This window comes from Culex pipiens, chromosome 2, assembly GCF_016801865.2.
Source record: "Culex pipiens pallens isolate TS chromosome 2, TS_CPP_V2, whole genome shotgun sequence".
Lineage (NCBI taxonomy): Eukaryota > Metazoa > Arthropoda > Insecta > Diptera > Culicidae > Culex > Culex pipiens.
Window position 1 is genome coordinate 218,804,327 of NC_068938.1, and position 20,000 is coordinate 218,824,326.

Sequence of the window (20,000 nt, forward strand, 5' to 3'; positions counted from 1 at the left end):
AAATTTAACTTGAAATTTTCATTGATGATTCAATGATTAAGAATTTTTTTTAGAGTCATTTAACACTTAATTAAACAAAAATAAAACATAATTTTATGTCAATTCAGGGCAACTTAACTATTTGGCATTGCCTTTCGAGAAAAAAAAATATATCAATAAACTAAATCGGTGCGATTCTCTACATTTTCGAAATTCGAGTTTTCTTTTTGTAAATTAATTTGAACGAGTTTTGGGAGCAAGGACATGTAAATAGGGGACTGTGGAGCAAGTGTAACAAGTTAAGGAAATGTTCGTTGAAATCCATTAAAAACGAAAAAAATCTGTCGAATTTTTTGATAATCATCTTATTTCAGGTCTTGACTAAGAATTTGATAGGCAATTTTTTTTTTAAATCCTGTTTTGCCATTATCGATTGAAATTGATTAACAAACTTTTCTTAACCTGTTTTGTACTTTAAATGTAACAAATAACCTAAATTGTTTGAAAATATTTTTAATTCATGATTTGCTAGACAGGTATCAATCTTAGTGCACTTTTGAATGAACTCTGAAATTTGATATATTTTTAAAGGAATTAAGAACTCGAATTTCATCAGCACGTTAGTTTTTAATACTTTAGGTCTCAAAATTTAAAATATTGCTTAGAAATCAAAATGAAATTTTTTATTTATGTTAACAATATAAGATATAATCTGAGTAAGGCTTCATCCATAAAGTACGTCACGCTAGAATCAGCCAAAATTTACCCCCCCCCCCCCTTAGTCACGCTTTTCCTATACTTATAACACGCAATGTCACACTTGCTCAGAACCCCCCTCCCCCCCCTAGAGCGTGACATACGTTATGGATGACGCCTAATCAAATAATGAATATTTTGAATAAATATTGTTTTAAAGATTTTGTTATAAAGTTTTTATAAATTCCTGTTTTTTGGATGAAATTTATAAGATTGTTCATGTTGTTTAGTTTGAGGTTGAAAAGATAAAGCTGTGTTGTGCATCCAAAAATAAAACCCAAAAACAGATTAAATCAAGTTATATGCATCATTAATTACGTCAAAATTTTAAAACAACTTAAAAAAAATATATGTATGTATATTTTATTTTTTTACGGGTTAAAGAGAAACTCTTTCCAGAAAAATAATACTGGTTACATTTAGAAGAAAAACAGTACAGTCTGTGGAACTCAATAACAAAAGTTTGATAACTCAAATCCAAAATAAATAAATAAATAAATGAATAAATAAAAGATTTTTTAAATTACAAAAAAGTTTCATATTAGCTTGTTGGGAGTTTATTAGGCCGTTGCAAATATTTTTCAAAGTTTATGAATAATCGGGGGCAAAATTTTTTTTTTCGAAAAACTTCAAAATTTTAATGAAAATTAAAGTTTAATCAACTGAAAACCAGTTAAAAGGCATTTTCCCACGTTTATTTCGCATGTTTGAACTCCTTTGAAAACATTTTAAATTTTCATGAAATACCAATGTACAGTCCCACGAAAAGTTTTTTTTTTTTGCGAAAAAAAATTCCGTCAATACCTCGATATTTTCAAAACTAATGATTGGAAAGCAACTGTACGTCTGTAAAATGCATTTTAAAACACTTTTTTCATCAAAATGTTAAAACCTAGGCTTGTAATTTCAATTTTTATATTTTTTCAGAAAAATAGTTAATTGTTGTCAGCAAAGGAAGTGATTACATTTTTTCAATGCTTATTTTAAAAATATTATTTATTTATTTTTGAAACTTCGGAATCGATTTTAATAAATGTTAAATACAAAAATTGTTCCGTCTTGATTTGAAGAATTTTGAAGGTTGTCAAATCTTTATCAAATTTCAAGCATTTTATGATAATTTGAAACAGATATCAGAGGATATTTAAACAAAAGCTGATTGAAAAATCCTTTCAACAATATTTTGAATGTTAACGATACAGTTATGTGTTAACGTCGTGACATTTTTAGCAACTTAAATGTTTGATTTGAATTCATAACAAACCATGTGAAAACAAACAAAATTGTGAAAAATTCACAGAAAATATATGAAAACACAAAAGAGGCAAAAATATTTGCATTTTATTAACACCTAAACTCCCAAGCTCGAGAAAAAGGGGAATTTGCATGGAATTCGGTATAAAATAATACTCCAAAACATTTTTTACTTTTTCCTTCAGAAATTCTAAAAAGCACAACTGACAATGTAATCGATTGAGCTTTTATCGCAAGAATCTAATCCCTCTTATCACAATTACAACCCACTGGTCAATCACCTGATGTCTGTAAGTCCATCATTTCCTGGTATCAATCTCATCGTATCAATCCATAATTGCAAAACCTGACCTGGGAAACAGAAGTTAATCCTCTTGAACCCCATTTTCTGATGCATCTTCTTCTTCTTCTGCTCGTATCATCCAACATATGTATGCAAACACACTGCTCCTGGACCATTCCTGCACAACCTGCCCAACCCCCCAGATGAACGAGTCTTATCAGCATCCGGGCAGATGGCACGACGTCATCCTGAACCCGCCGTCCTCCCGGGCCGAGTCCTACCGGCACATAATGACGTACACGATCCGGAGCCTGGACCCGAACTCGGTTTACGAAACAATCGTGCAGGCCAAAAATCGATACGGCTGGAACGAGGTAAGTGCAGCAATTTTGGATCCCATTTTTGAACATAAGCTCGATTTTTTTGCTAACGACAATTTTAATCTAAAATTATCAGACTTAAGGAAAATAACACAATTTGTGAAAATGACGAAAGCGCCGGTACAATTTTAAAATTATTTAATGATAAATAAAAAAAGTTGCTTAAATCTATTTGCGCAGTTATGGCCAAACATCACGGCTCTCAACTAGGCCAAAAAAGTACAAAAAGCTCAAAAAGCTCACCGTACCCATTTCCTATCATTCCTGGCAGCTTAAAAATGGTTATTTTCGTAGTGCACACACACACACACACACACACACACACACACACACACCTGCCAAGCTCCCGTCAAATCCCGGCCTGCTAGGATCAGTGGTTAATTTTCGATGAGTTCATTTTCATTTTCGGCTACTCTTGTTGCCATCATCACTCGAAAAAGGGGGCTTATCCCCCGTCTCCCCTCCCCCTTGTCGTTGCTGAAAAGCGAAAAGTGCGGATTTTACAGTTATTTGATGGAAAGTGCGTGGAAATCTGTGCGCGGGGCAGGATTAATTTTTGCGCGCAAGCCCCCGGAAATGGCCACCACCGTTGCGAACTGACTGACTGACTGACGGTTTCAGGAGGAGGCATTACGCGCTCGAATGGGACGGATTTACTGTTCGATGGTTATTTTTGAGTAGATTAAGTGCCACGTGGAGGCTCCGGGGGGATTAAAGCATTGACAATGACTGGAGGGGAGAATTGAAAAATCACAGCAACGCAAATGGGGATGGAAAAATATTGTTTCAAATATATTTGGATGTATGGAATAAGCATGCGATTAAAAGAACTTAAAGTAAAATGTTTTAAAATATTGTTTAATAAACTTATTTCACATAAACTCTATATATACAAAAAAAAACATTTCCTTCTTTGATTTTTTTTTGGTATTTTTTTGTGGACCAAAGTTCAGACTTTTAAAATATACAATCCAGACTTGGTAATCAAAAGTTTGATTATACGATGGTTTCTTTGGGACTTGGGAGTCAGTTTTTTTTTTCTTCTTTTAAACACCAAATTCGAGTTTTGCAATCCCTTTTTCATTAAATTTGAATAGTTGATTACTCATTAAATAATAAAATGCATAATTTCAATGTTTCGTCACCGCCATTTTGGATGCTATCTTGGATTTAAAAAAATCTTAATGCACTTTAGCGCAGTTTAGGAGTCATACTTAAGCTCGACAATCAAAAATTAGACAACGAAAAAAAAAATTTTTTTTTCGTGATTCGATTATCTGAAGTTTTGATTATCCGAAGTGACATTTTTCCGAGGCCTTCGGATAATCGAGTCTTGACTGTTATTCAGGACGATCGTTTATATTGTTTATACATTCGAAACTTATTCAAATTAATTCGATGTCAAATAAAAATTGCAACCCGAAAATAACTCTGTTTTCAGTTCTTACCATTTTTAATACAGTCAAACCTCTTTAAACGCGACCTCCTTTAGCGCGAAATTTTTTTTACGCGGTTTTTTTTACGCGAACTCAATTTACGCGAAAAATTCAAAATAACGCGGTCCGATTTTAAACTGGCGGAAGTCTTAACCATTATGGTCATATCTTCCTGTTCAACGGGGACCACAATCAGGGTTTTTACCATCAGTAGCTTCGGTATACTCTGCATCATATTGGGATGTTCTGGACAACTAAGAACATCCGGAAGTCACAAATAGAATATCTATCTGTTCAACGGGTGTTTGTACCGGTGTATTCACCATCGATATAGCTTCAGATAGCTTCAGTGAGCCACGATAGACTCTCTGCGATCTGTTAGAATGTACGAGGTCATCCAGGAACTCCCGGAAGTCATGGCCTGGATATCTACCTGATCATCGGGAGTCTATATGGCTATATTAACCATCGGTATAGCTTCAGGTAGCTTCAGCGGACCACGATGGACACTCTGCGGCAAGTTGGATTGTTTTGGGTCACCCAGGAACTCCCGGAAGTCATGGCCTGGATATCTACCTGAACAACGGGGGTCTGTATGGCTATATTAACCATCGGTATAGCTTCAGGTAGCTTCAGTGGACCACGGTGGACACTCTGCAGCATGTTGAATTGTTTTGGGTCATCCAAGAACTCCCGGAAGTCATGTCCTAGATATCTACCTGATCAACGGGGATCTGTATGGGTGAATTAACCATCGGTATAGCTTCAGATAGCTTCAGTGGACCACGATGGGCACTCTGCGGCATGTTGGATTGTTTTGGGTCATCCAGGAACTCCCGGAAGTCATGTCCTAGATATCTACCTGATCAACGGGGATCTGTATGGGTGAATTAACCATCGGTATAGCTTCAGATAGCTTCAGTGGACCACGATGGGCACTCTGCGGCATGTTGGATTGTTTTGGGTCATCCAGGAACACCCGGAAGTTATGACCTGGATATCTAATTGATCAAAGGAGGTCTATATGGGTATATTATCCAGCGGTATACCTGCAGGTAGCTTCAGTGGCCCACGATGGACAATTTGTGACATGTTAGATTGTGTTGAGACATCCAGGAACTCGTCCTCAAGCAGCATGTTGAATTGTTTTGGGTCATCCAAGAACTCCCGGAAGTCATGTCCTAGATATCTACCTGATCAACGGGGATCTGTATGGGTGAATTAACCAGCGGTATAGCTTCAGGTAGCTTCAGTGGACCACGGTGGACACTCTGCAGCATGTTGAATTGTTTTGGGTCATCCAAGAACTCCCGGAAGTCATGTCCTAGATATCTACCTGATCAACGGGGATCTGTATGGGTGAATTAACCATCGGTATAGCTTCAGATAGCTTCAGTGGACCACGATGGGCACTCTGCGGCATGTTGGATTGTTTTGGGTCATCCAGGAACACCCGGAAGTTATGACCTGGATATCTAATTGATCAAAGGAGGTCTATATGGGTATATTATCCAGCGGTATACCTGCAGGTAGCTTCAGTGGCCCACGATGGACAATTTGTGACATGTTAGATTGTGTTGAGACATCCAGGAACTCGTCCTCAAATGCGAATGCTAATTCTAATGGGACATTTATGCGTTGATCAGGAAAATATCCAGGCCAGGACTTCCGGGAGTTCCTGGATGGCCCAAAACAATCCAACATGCCACAGAATGCCCATCGTGGTCTGAAGTTACACCGATGGTTGATATAACCATACAGACCCCCATTGATCAGGTAGATATCCAGGCCATGACTTCCGGGAGTTCCTGGATGACCTCGTACATTCGAATAGATCGCAGAGAGTCCATCGTGGCTCACTGAAGCTACCTGAAGCTATACCGATGGTTAATTCACCCATACAGATCCCCGTTGATCAGGTATATATCCAGGCCATGACTTCCGGGAGTTCCTGGATGACCTCGTACATTCTAACAGATCGCAGAGAGTCCATCGTGGCTCACTGAAGCTGCCTGAAGCTATACCGATGGTTAATTCACCCATATAGACACCCGTTGATCCGGTAGATATCCAGGCCATGACATCCGGGAGTTCCAGGATGACCCAAAACAAACCAACATGCCACAGAGTGTCCATCGTGGTCCACTGAAGCTATCTGAAGCTATACCGATGGTTAATTCACCCATACAGATCCCCGTTGATCAGGTAGATATCTAGGACATGACTTCCGGGAGTTCTTGGATGACCCAAAACAATTCAACATGCTGCAGAGTGTCCACCGTGGTCCACTGAAGCTACCTGAAGCTATACCGCTGGTTAATATGGGCAAACAGACCCCCGTTGAACAGGTAGATATCCAGGCCATAACTTCCGGGAGTTCGTGGATGACCCAAAACAATACAACATGCCACAGAATGTCCATCGTGGTCCACTGAAGCTACCTGAAGCTATACCGATGGATAATATAGTCATATAGACCCCCGTTGATCAGGTAGATATCCAGGCCATAACTTCCGAGGTTCTTGGATGACCTAGTACATTCCAACAGATCACAAGGTAACCATCGTAGGTAACGGAAGCTACCTGCAATTATTACGATGGTGGATACACTGGTACAGACCCTTGTTGAACAGGTAGATAATCAGTTCATTACTTCCGGAAGTTCATGGATAACCCAGAACATCCCAACCTGCTGTAAAATATACAGCGCACCTCAATGAAGCTATTTTGAATAACCTGGAATTACATTATTATTATTAAAAAATATATAATACTTTATAAAACTAAAAAATACTGAAAACTCTTTTACGCGAGCAATTCAAAAGAGCGCGAACTCTTTTTACGCGAAAAATTTAAAATAGCGCGAACTTTTTTTACGCGATTTTTTTTTTACGCGAGAACCAAAATTCGCGTAAAAAGAGGTTTGACTGTATTCTTTCGAAAAAAAAAATCATTTCTCAAATTCGAAAAATTGCGTCCATCTCTGAAAAGAATACTTTCTGATATCTGTGAAAATTCATAACAGTTTTCTTTTATTGACATAATCAATTCGACCCATGAGCATTGAGATATGACATTTTAAAGAAAGAAAAGAAGGAAAAAACATATATCTTTGTGTAACCCAAATAGCCTTCCTAATTCAATCGAGGATATTTTGGAAACTATTGATTTGATTGTAAAAACAAAAAAAAAACCTTTGAAAAAATAAATACAAAATTTACAATTTTGAAAATAATGAGGAGTATATTTTTTTAAATCTTAAAAAAATACTTTTTTAAATGTAAGGCCATTGAGTTTATTTTGAATTTTGTCTCGTCCTCTTCCAAATTTCCCTGAAAAATCAGTTGGCAAAAAAATGAATAAAATTTAATTCCGTTGAAAAAAAAACAATTGAGAAACTGTAGAAAAAAGGAGAAAAAAACGATTTGAAACTATTTAGAATACATTGAAAAATGCATATTTAGGTGTTTTCATCAAATAAAGACATTTCAATATTTTTCACAAGTTTTGAAAATTGATGCAACAGACGAAAAAGCTTTAGATTTTTTTTTTTTTTTGATAAATGAATATAAAATATAGAAAATCAGACTGGAAATTTCAAATTGAGTTTATTTTTCATATTTTGAAAATAAAAAAGATCAAATGGAAATTGATTCTCATATCCGTTGAAAAATAATTTTGGAAATAAACAAATATTTTAAGTTAAAATAATTCTAGAATTTTGAACCTTGACAATGATATTAAAAAATAAAAATAACGTCGATAAAATAATCAACCAAGAAATTTCAGATCCATTTACTGCGACTCTGCGTTTGTTCATTCGTCTGCAGTTTAAATTATATTATTGAAAAGGTAAAAAAGAAAATAATGATATTTGTTGAATAATTGTTTGAAATCTAATCGCGATCTAATATCAATCAAATAAAAAAGAATTTTAAGATGCGTATAAAAAATATTTGTACATTAAGCGCGTACAACTCCGAATAAAAATAAATTTTATTTCTGAACAAAAAGTGTCACAAATTGCTTTTTAATTCTTTTGCCATAAAAAAAAATTAAAAACTTGAATCTACGAAAATATGTTTTTCTTATTTTATTATCATTTACAGAATTGTGGTCACAAAATTCAAATGTTGTAATATTTAAATGTTTTTATTTCTTTAAAAGAGCATCAAATCGCAATGTACAATGCATTCTCAAATTTTAACAAACAATTTTCAACATGTTTACATTATGTGTTTCATGCTTAGTTAAACATATTTTTTTGACCATTGAAAAAAATGACAAAAACGTGAAATAGAAATAAAATGTAAATGACCTTATAATTCTTGAATATTTGAGATTTTTTTAAATGCCTTTAACATTTAAGTTCATTTTTTTTAACGTTTTCGAAAAACAATCTAGATTGCAAACAATTATGATTTAAATAAATTGAAACTTGTAAAGATAAAAATAGAATCGTATGTTAAAAAATTATGGAATATATTTTGTATCTCGTTATTTATTATTATTATTATTATTATTATTATTATTATTAATCAAATGAAAATATTCAGAATATTTAAAAAAAATGATTATGGAATCACAGATCTGTAAAAGAAAAAAAAAGTTCATAGATTCATTGATATTTTACAGTTTTTGCATTGTAGCATAATGTAATGTTTAAAAAAGAATTTATTACACTTTTTGTAACACATTTCATAATCAGGCATGTTATTTGAAATTCAGTTTATCTTTATTCGGATTTGGTGGCGCTTCAAATTTATTAATTATTCTGATTTACAATCTACTTTGCTTATCCGTGATAACTTTTAAAGAAAAAATGATTTTTTTTATGTAAAATTGACAATAAATATTTTCTTACAAACGTTATTCAAATGTTGTTTAACCAATTTTTAGAAACACTTGCCATGTCAACATGTTGTACTTGAGTTCGTTGAAAGTTTTTTTGAATTGATTTATTCACCAGCATTGAATAGTTATTTAACTATTTAAATGAAACTCATAAAATGTTTTTATTATGATTATTTAGGTTATTTAATCAAAATATGAAATGAAATACAAATCTTATTCATACAAATTAATCAGTTTTGTCGTAAATCATTTTTTTTTAATTCTGAAAACTAAATTCCAGAAATTGTCTATAAAATAAATTGAATCATATTTATTAAAATGTTTGTCAACAAATGCTGTAATGTCCACTCTCTGCCATCTTTTCAGGTCAGTGACATCTTCCAGTTCTACACGCTGAGCACCGACATGCCGGAGGAAGCCGTCGAGCAGACGCTGGGTTCGACCGCCTTCGGCAACCCGTTCAGCTGGGCCAGCAGCGTTCAGCCGTGTCCGCAGCTGAACTGGATGCTGCTGGCCGTGGCCGCCGTGATCACTTCGATGAAGCTTTTTGTCTGTTTGTAAGTTGGTTAATTTTTGTAAGAATCTTTTTTTTAGTGTTTAGTGCTAGCAATTGTGCCATTCGATAAGTTGTGAAAAGCCGATTAAATTTAAGAGCAAAAAGTGATTGTTTTGTGAAGCCTCGCTTAAGTTGTGCTTGGAAAAGGCTTTCGATTAGTTCTACTCTTAAGTTTTGATATAGTGATGCTACCGTGTAAATGACGAAACACTGTAAAACTAAATAAAGACTTGATAAGCAAATGATTGATACACACACTGCACACAGCACACACACGAAGCCACGTTAGAACACACTCACACACAACAAACTGACTCAAACATTAAACTATTTTCTTTTGTACATTGCGAAACGTGAACCTTCCTAGGGCCAGAGCATTAGCAGAAAGATTGAAAAAAACCTGTATTTTAAGAGATTTACCTAGTGATCGTACTAAGAAAGATAAAAATGATAAAAAAGCAAAACAAAGTGAAATAACGTCAGTTAAGTAAAGAGTAAGAAATGATACAAAATAAGTGTAACTTTACCAGTAAGTGAATGTAAAAGTAGCGAGTAAGATTGATTCCACAGAAAAAAAGTGACTAGATTATCCTTTGTGAATACCACAAAGAAGCTAATTGCAGAAAAATGATCAAATAATAAAAGATTTTTTTTAATAAAGCTATTTTTGAAACCCAAAACTAACTTCAACTTCATGCTGTGAATCGAAAATCCTGAAAACTGACCTTCGGGGCCATATGTCGAAGCAGAGAGAGTGGGGCACGTTAAATCCAATTTTCCATGTAAATTAATTACAATTTGGCTTAATTGGGAAAATGCGCATCCCGGTGACGGGGCTTTTGCGACTTTGTAATTAGTGACTGGGGCCTGCCTGGCCGACTGGGAAACGAGTTGAATATGCCATCGCGAGTGAGGCTGAAAGGGTTTTTGCGGAAAAAGGGCAGGTGTTTTGCCCAACGAGCCAAAATGGTAAGTATTTTAATGAGCTTGGATGATAATTAGAACTGATTGGCTGATTTGTATCATGTTGACTCAATTCTATACGGGATTTGACTATTCGTTTTTATGACTTATTTGTGTTCAGATTTATTTCTTTTTAAATAATAATTTTGCAATAATTTGAAGTTCCTTTGAAAACAAGATCATGCTTGCTTTCAATCTCAAATAACAATAAATCATAAAGTAATTACTAAAAAACTAGTAAAAAGTCTAATTGAAATTCAAGCATCGCTGAAAGCTTGCTCCCTTCTATAAAATATCGAATAAAATTCAATAAAACCACTCGCCTAAAGATCCGAATCGACCACAACCAGTATTTTTAATTACCCAAACTTTGCTACTTTCTTTTCTCCTCTTGCCATTTCCAATGACACTCCAAATTCCCTGGGCACGTTCATCGATAGTGATATCTCCCAGAGACGGCAAAATCATTATCACAATAGAGTCTCACACACACCGACACAAAACACCAGAAGCCAAAAGGGGAGAGAAAAAAAAGGACAACCCCAAAAGACCTCCCACCACCCAACTTTTCCAGCATCGATTGCGACACACAAAAAGCTCCTCTGGGGTGCTTTCTCTTCCTTTTCTCTAAGTGAATTTTCAATTGAAAAGACTGCTAATCTGTGAAAGCAAACCACGGAATGACTTTGGTCCATTTGCGACAAGTTGAGGGGGAGCAGCATCCACAGTGGACACTCCGACGACGGGGGGGTGGACACTTCTCCCAACCAAAAGGGGTTGGACAAATCAGTTCATTATTTCACTTTCTGTGCTCGGTTCGGATGCCTTGTTCTCTTCTTGCACAACTCGGTCCGAGTGGTTTTTGCGGAAACTTGCTCTCGTTCTCTCTGTTTCTCTCTCTTTCTGGATAGTGGTAAAGCGATTTTCAATACTAGTTCTACTCTTTAGCTGGGAACGATGGGTGAGATGCCGAGTTTTGTTTGAATATGTCTTATAACAATACAAAAAAATGCTCCTGAAAATCTATGCTTGAGGGAAAGAAGAGTTTGTATGGGAATGCCAAATCAATGCAATTTTTTCATTCACGCTTTCCTTACAATTATGGCAGCAAAATAGGCACACTCTTGAAAATGAGCCCATTCATTTTAATTCGACCTTTCGAAAAACAAATCATTCCGCAAAACAACCATTTTTGAAAACTATCGCTTTTGAAGATGACAAAAAAATGCAAACTATCACTATTGCAGGTGACAAAAAAAATGCAAACTTCTAAACATTAAGTACAAGTTGATCAAAACACATTTGGCAGTGTTGCCAATATTTCCAAAAAATCTAATTTTTCGAATAAGAAGAAAAAAAATCTTGTAACATATTTTACATTATTTTAAAATTTGATCTTTCACTTTTCAAATATTCAAATTCAAATATAAATTAAACTTTTGTCAAAAACTTAACTGCATTGCATTTTTTAAAAGATTAGAAAATGAAAACCAAACAGTGAAACCAACATAGCGTCGGTCATCTGCAAATTTGCGTCCGATTTTCAAATAAAAATAGGAAACAATCATACATTTTTTCTTCACTTCAGGGTTGATTTGAACATTTTGAAAATATTTTGTTTTTCGATAGAACAACACATTTGAAGCTTCTAGAATTTTGATTTTTGTTTTTTTCTAATGAACTCATGTTAAATTTTTTAATCAAGCCATAGATTTCAAAAGAGATAAAATATTTATTTTTATTTTGGCACGACATTTGGCTCGCGTGACTCAATCGGACTGCGCACTGGACTCACAATCCAGAGGTTGTTGGTTTGAATCCCGCAGCGGGCGCTTTAAAAATTCTAAGTGTAAATATGGGTATCCGGCGCCGTCTCTCCATGCCGTACTCAAACACTAAGCTTTAGAAACATTCACGGTGATTTCATAATTCCATGTTTCGAATGTTATTTTGCAACGTTTTCCATCATTATTTTTGCTCGATTATTTAAGCATTCGTAAACTGTGTTCCCAACTATGAAATAATCGGCTGTTCAAAGGTAGTCCACATCTCAGCAACGAAATAAATGAAAATAAATTGAAATATCTCCATATCAAAAATTGGATCTAAAATTTCCGATACATCGTCAGATGTAAAATTAAGATAAATTGCCAAACAAATAAAAAATACTTATTCTCAATTTTAACTTTTGCCTTATTTCGGCTTCTTTTTCTGATTTCAAAGTCAAAACAGGAAAATTGTGGATAATATTCTTAAATATCTGATTAAAATAGCTCGATTTGTGCTGTCTTCCTCCTATTGAAAGATACAGAAACAGAAATCTAGGAGATAAGAAATTGTACAATAAGATTGAATGTGCGTGTGCATTAATGTATACTAGGGTGGGTACGTTTTTCAAAAAGTTCTCGGATCAAATTTTAGTATGGTTACCCTTGTAGGGCATGCCCATAAGGACTTTCATGAAAAATATCAGCTCATTTGGTTGTAAACTGGCTGCGCGCATAAGGGTTAAAGTTTACATGCGAATTACTATGGGAAATTGGAACTTTTTGTTCAAACGCTCCTACAGGTCTGGGAAAATCACGCGCCAACTTCTGATATGGTCAGGCCTATGGAGAATGATCTGGAGAACACTTTTCCCGAAGAGAGCATATGGATTCGTTGTCCCTAGAGCTGGCGCATCGACAAACAATCCGATGTCTCCGGAATCAACGGTTTTACTTCTAAAAGCATCAAATTTTCCTTAGCATGCTATGAAAGCTTGATGAACACCGCGACGCCATATGTCAGACAGCTACCGCGTGGTTGAAATATTTGCAAAATAATACAAATTTGCTATGCAAAGATTTTGAATTCGACTAAATAATATCAGGATTACTCGAAATGATCATTTTCTAGGTAAAAGAAGGTTTGCAATTAAATATTCCAGCCGTTTCTCACCCACGTGGTAGCTGTCTGACATATGGCGTCGCTTATATTAATGAATATACCATAAAATTAAAATTGAATTTACAGCTCTTAGAACAACTTTTGAGAAAAAATTCAAGTAGTACGATTGTAAACTTTTTGCCCTCTATAGATTAACGCAATAAAAAAGATTTTGAAAAAAAATAATTTTGAAAAAAAATATTGTTTCAAATGATAGAGCATCAAAAGTTAACAAAGTATCAGCTCGAATTTTTGCTCAAAAATTGTTTTGAACGCTGGAATTTAACAAAACAGAATTTGCATACATAACCTCAAAGGGCAGAAATTTCAATCGACATACTTCGCTCTGTTCTGCTACTCAACACTTAGTGTCGCATGTCGTTTGGCTCTTGAACGGCAATAAGTAAAAAAAACAGACTACTTACAGACTTTTTGTCAAGATTAAACAGTCACCGCCATTGAGGAAAATGGCATCCCTCAACACGGATTTTTGATTCTATTTTTTGCTATTCCGCTTTAAAACTGTTAACTTTTCCTGTCCTTTTGGAGAAACGAAACGGCCTACTTTTCCCTACCAAAAATAACAGAATGGTAAATTAATACCTTTCATTAACAGTGCTGAAGAGTTCTACTTTTCAGCACTGAAATGTTTGCTGAAAAGTTAAGCTAAATCCTTTAGAAATCAAGCCAAAAGTGCTACAATTTGAATCTAATTTTGCCTGGAAGTTTTTTGTCCAAAATAATTTGACCCGTTTTTATAGGCTCCAGTTTTCTTTTGTAAATTTTCGCATATCTACATTTTCCCATAAAAAACGCTTATTTCATACCACCATATAAGAGAATAATCAGAGCAGTTTTGTTTTGAATCCTGCTGGCAAGGGTTTCCAGCAAGGCCTCAGACTGGCAAGTAATTAATAATTACTTTGATTTTTAGCTGGTAATTAGGTAATTCTTAAATTACTTAGTAATTCATGGTAATTAGAGTAATTTAAAGTAATTAATTGATAATTAAAGTAATTTTGAGTAATTAAAGTAATTGATTTTTTTAAATTGTACTTCTTCAACGAAACTATTTATTTTTCATATATTATCTATTATAACAGTATTTTATTAATTTCAAATCAGAGTGAAACACAAAGATTAAAAGACTGGTTCTATACACAGTAAAAAATAATGTAAATTTGGAAGCTGTAATTTTGGAAGGTTGAATATTACCTATAATATGATGTAATTTTACCTAAATTGAGACTGAAAAAGTGACATTACACCAGAAAAGTGGTAAAATTACACATTTCCAGAGGTAAAATAACACCTTTTTTCTGACATAAAAGATGTACCCCTTCCCAGATGTAATATTACCATGTTTTTTTTCTTTGTACGTAGAAGGCCTTATTTACCACAGTTCTCTCTTAAAACAACCCTAATTTTTTATCATGTTGTTTATCGAAGCTGATTAACAACAAAAGGCAACGCCATGATATATTACCCAGTGAAAAATATTTTGTGAATACGAAATCTATTCATTTTTATGAAGTAATTATAAAAATACGTTTTTTTTGTAAGACCTACATTAGAATTGATTATTTTTTTCCTTCTAATAGGCAGTCAAAATTATTTGAAGTTTATGTGGATCAAATATTTAAAATAAAATGTACTTAATTATTATTGATAAAAACAAAGTTTTCAAGTGATAGCCATTTAAAAACCAATAAAAATATGTTTTTTTATAGCCTGCAGAAATTGACAGTCCTGTAATATCTCTCTATTAAGAGCTAAGCTATTTTCCCTATAAATTTCCAAATATTTCTGAGACGAATGTTTCATTGTTAAAAACCAAACTCAGTGAAATTAAAATCGAATAATATTCAGATGCAGAAATTAAATCCTATGTGAATGTCACATTTCACATTATCCGTATTTTCAGCAATGGATTTTTTTAATTTGTTTGAAAAAAAAACATGCAAGGTTATGTCAAACCAATGTTTCAAACATTTTAAAACTTAACGTTATTTCGATGAATTTCACAATTTTCATGAAGAGCCGCTGAAAATATTTGTCAAAGTCTTTGTTTGGCTCGAAAAATCGGGGGCCGTTTTTCAAACAACTTCTATATTTTAATGGCATTCGACTTGCAATAAACTGAAAACAATTTTAAATTGTTAATTAATTATATTAAAATTCATATATTCAAGTAAAACAGTACAGTATTTTTTTTGCTTTTATTGCAAACACGACTTCAAAAACCTTAGTCAACTTAAATAATCTTCTTTTGCAATTGATTGATAAGGGTTCGGTTGATTGAAACGTGAAACATAATGGAATTTCGAATCAGATGATGAACAGGTTAAATTGGATATAAATCAAATATTATTGTTCATATCAATTGAGCTACTTATTTTTTTACCTGAAAATGGTAAAATTAAATACATATGTCAATTTTATAATAAAATAAATAAATTCCAAATTTCAAACCAATTAACTCGCTGTAGGATATTATTTAAACATCACCCAAAGTTTTAGCCCCCTCTAGTGGGGGGCATTTTTGACGTTTGATCGCCTATAGCTTTTTTCAATATCCAGATTGGTACAAAAAAATAAACAGCATAATTTTTGAAAGAGCTATCGAATGAGCTATTTATAAATAATTTAGTTTAGAACCGTAGAAATGAATACTTAAATTTAAATTAAATGTTTTTTTTATCGCAGTGAAAAGTAATTAAGTAATTGATGTAATTAACCATTTTGGACCAGTAATTTGAGTAATTAATTGGCAGACTGGCAAGTAATTAACGCTTCTGGAAACCCTTGCCTGCTGGTTTTTCGTGGAATCGCTTAAGACACATCAACTGTAATTTGATTCTCATGAAATAAGGCTGATTTTTTTTACATAAAATATGGGAGAGATGAGGGGGGATGGTTTTCAGTTTATATGACTTCTATTTTTAATAACATTTTGAAGTTCATCTAAAAAAATCATCCTGTTTTTTTAGGCATAAATTTTAAAATGTTTTTTTTTCTTAAACGTGTTATGATGATAAAACTTTTTGCCTTACGCACCTTAATGTGGAAAGGTTATAAAATCACAATCAATGTTTTTGTGTATGGTGGGATGTTCATATTTTTTTTTTTTAGTTCTATGTATTTATCTTTATGATTACATTTTTTCAAAACCGAAATCTGCTTGCTTATTGATTTTGAAAGAACGTAAAAAAATAATCAATCTTACAATGGAATGGAAGTATTCTTTTTGATATTTTAATAAGATTTACAATGGAAGTTAGAGTTTTGTCAAAGTTTTCAAATGAACTTTGAAATTGAACGGTTTCTTTGAGTTACTTAAAATTGTCTTTAAGTACAACATTTTATAAAAAAAACTTCTTCCGCATCGAACACCGCAAACTTGACCACCAACTTCTCTGGTCAAGTGTTCAAGAACCACACCGAGGGAGGGGGTCCCTCTTCCCCAACTGTGGTGCTGTGGTGTAGGTCAGTCCCGGGTCCCGTACTACCATCGTACCAGACACACATACAATGTATGTGTGCTCCTCATATTACGACTAATGGCCATGTTATGGCCACATTCTTCGACTCTTGCCGTGTCCGGTTGTTCTTGGGTACATCTGCATTGTTCCTAGCCGGCGTCTCTGCTGTGCAACTCTTTTCCTCTTTGGGAAAACGTTAACCGTACGGAGGCCGATTACCGGAGGTCTGCCCCCTGACGGTACTTTCTCACTTGTTCCGGACGCTCGGAAGTGAAGAAAAGAGCAGAAGAATCCTCACGGGAAAATCGACTCGTTGCGTTTTCCGGGGTTCTCAGGGATGGAAAGGAAATGAACTTGGTAGTTGGAATTAATTTTTCCTCTTTTTTATTCTGGCGGTAAGATAGCAAAACTGGCAGACTGTTCAGAGCTCCTTTCCGGATGGCAATTCGATACAGATTAAAGTCTCGATCGACCGGAGGCGATGAACGGAGTAATTGGTTCTGCTGGCGAACGAATGCCGGGTCGCATGTCATTTATCTCGAGTAAAATGGCTTAAATCGATTAGAAGAATTCAATTTTCGGGGCAAATGGAAGCTTAATGTTTCATGGCTTTTTGATATCAGCATAAATTTGATTTCCGAGAAGATTGACTCATATTTTTAGTTTGATCCTTTCAATTTTCAATATTCTAGAGTGAATTATTAATCATTTCTCACAAAACAATAAATAATTCAACTCTCAAGGCTACCATTAATTTATTGATTGCAGCTTGCTCGATTTTCGATGAGCTAAAAGCTCATTTACGCACTCACTCACCGGTGATCAACGGCGATGAACTTTCACAGTGACAGATGGATGGAGTCATTAGGTCCGATATTTGCCAGTCATCGTGCCGGTCGATTCGTTTGGCGAAAGGCGCATTTTGCTTGAACGGTTTGGTTCGGAGAAAATTAATATACTTTGGTAGGAGAAAAACCCACTCTAACTAAATTGTACGGAATTAACAAAGCTGAATGGTGGTGAAGAAGAAAATAGCTCGACGGTGTGAAATTACTTTTGTGGAAATAAAACACAATGACAGGTGAGTTTTATCTAATACCAATGGAGTTATGAATATGTCTGGCTTTTTTTCTGAATGGAAAATACAAATTCTCAGAATGCTTAGCATTGCTATTCCACTCATTCTTTGAAAATTGTCTGAAAAGAATAAATTAAAAGGAAAATCCCAGAACAGATTTGTCAAATCAAATGAAAAATGTACTACAAACTTTTGAATGTCACAAAGTTAATCCCTTTCACTAAAACTAGCATTCTATCCACCCCTTCTCATAAAACATTAATTTCTCTGCTTCACCACATAAATGCTGTATGTGTTGAAATTGTGCGAAGGACATCTTTTGAAATTGACTATTCATTTTCACACCACTCGTGTTCACATTTTCCGCAAACTCGTATTGACTGAGTTTTGCTTTTTTCCCACATCATCATCATCATCGTCATCATCATCATTAAGTAGTGTGTAACTTGTGAATGTGATGGAGAGCTTTTTTTTCAATGTCGCTGTCGAACGGAAGTGTAAACTTTGTGAATGGAAACACATCGCGCGCCGAGCGAGTGAGATGCATTTTACTGTGAATAAATTCTGCTGGAGGCAGCAGTGAGTGAGTGCATGTGCTACGAATGAGTGAATAACACGTGACGTTTTGTAGCATTTTACTGTAATGAGGGTATAAATGCTGTATTGAAAACATTTTTTTTCAGCCGGATTGATTTTTTTGTGTTCAAAAATAAAAAAATATAAAAATATAAATAACAAGCCATGCTTCCAACATATGAATGAGAAATGGGTTTTAAAATGAATTTTACACTAGTTCAGTAATTTTACAATCATTAGTTCTCAAACAAAAAAAACGAGGAAAACAAAAAAAAAATGCAGAGAAAAAAAAATTTGCGGTACTTTACATCATTTTTTTTTTTAATTCAATAGATTTTATAATTAACGCAAGCATGTTCAAAATGATTATAAATGCAACAGAACCCATGTATAATTGATTTCAGTTAATTTATCTATTTAATGGTAAGAAAATGTGAACTAAAAGAGAAAGTTTTTTTTTCTCAAAAAGCGATTCTTCGGTTTTTTTTTGTCTGAAGAAAGCTAAAAAATAAGTTCCATAATATTTTTGTTTAAGATGCCTCAACTTATACAAATTTAAATTTGAAATCAAAATCCTGATCTCAACAGAACTTATTTTTATTAGAATCTATAATCTATAATTTAATAGAACATAAATAAACTCTAAAAAAAATCTTGCAAAGTGACATAAACAAATTTAAAATTAAAATGATTGTTCTTAGTGAGAAAATTACCATTTTGGTATATTTAATATTCGAAAAGTACACTGAATTTCTTTTAAAATGATTTGTTCCATTTTTTTTAGGCAAGTGGGTAACGGAAAATGGCAGAGTTATTAAAACTATTTTTATGTATTTTTGGATGAAAAATACTTTTTTTCAAAATTCAAAGTACTCCATCAAATCGTTTTAATTTGTTTGAAATAAAAGCTTAGGGTTACTAAAAAAACTAAATTCAAAAAACTATCTGCAAATTAAACTTTGACTTATTTTCACCACATTTTGTTAAATCCTGGATAACTTTAAGTTATCAAACTTTCAAAGTATTGTTTTTTCATTTCAATGTTTTTTAAATCTATTTTGAAAAAACTTAATCCAATCAAAAACTTTACCTTATAATCAAACTAAACAACTTCCACATAAAGAAGCCATCGCATGTTTCGCTCAATCATCGCAACTATCTTTCTGCCCGCGAGTTTCCCTCGGATTCCCTCAAGCTCAAACTACAGTCCAAAAAGAGCAACTCTTAACACTCCTCGACACGCCAACTTTTGTTCGACTTCACTCGAAGCACAACTAAATTACCTTCCAGTCAAAAGTGGAAAACAATTTCCTCTCTATTTCACCCCCCCCCCCCTCCTCTCTCCCCACTCCCAGGTACCGTTAGTTAGTGCCTCTTCTTCCAACTATGAAAACTGTTTCTCCCGTTCTGGGCAAACAATAGCTTAGCCACCACCCTCTCCGGCCCACACTTGGAAGCCAACATCAGGAAGCAAC

At 34.1% G+C, this 20,000-nt stretch overlaps 1 protein-coding gene across 2 annotated transcripts in view; it reads left to right on the forward strand.

Moving 5' to 3' along the window:
- Positions 1–10,178, forward strand: part of LOC120432554 (lachesin-like) — a 126,812-nt gene extending 116,634 nt beyond the window's left edge. For both annotated transcript variants that reach the window (XM_039597783.2, XM_052707800.1), the window contains exons 10-11: positions 2,476–2,646; positions 9,309–10,178. In XM_039597783.2, coding sequence (XP_039453717.1) covers positions 2,476–2,646; positions 9,309–9,503 — 366 coding nt within the window. In that variant the 3' untranslated portion in view covers positions 9,504–10,178. The remainder of the gene's footprint in view (positions 1–2,475; positions 2,647–9,308) is intronic.
- Positions 10,179–20,000: the final 9,822 nt, after the last annotated feature.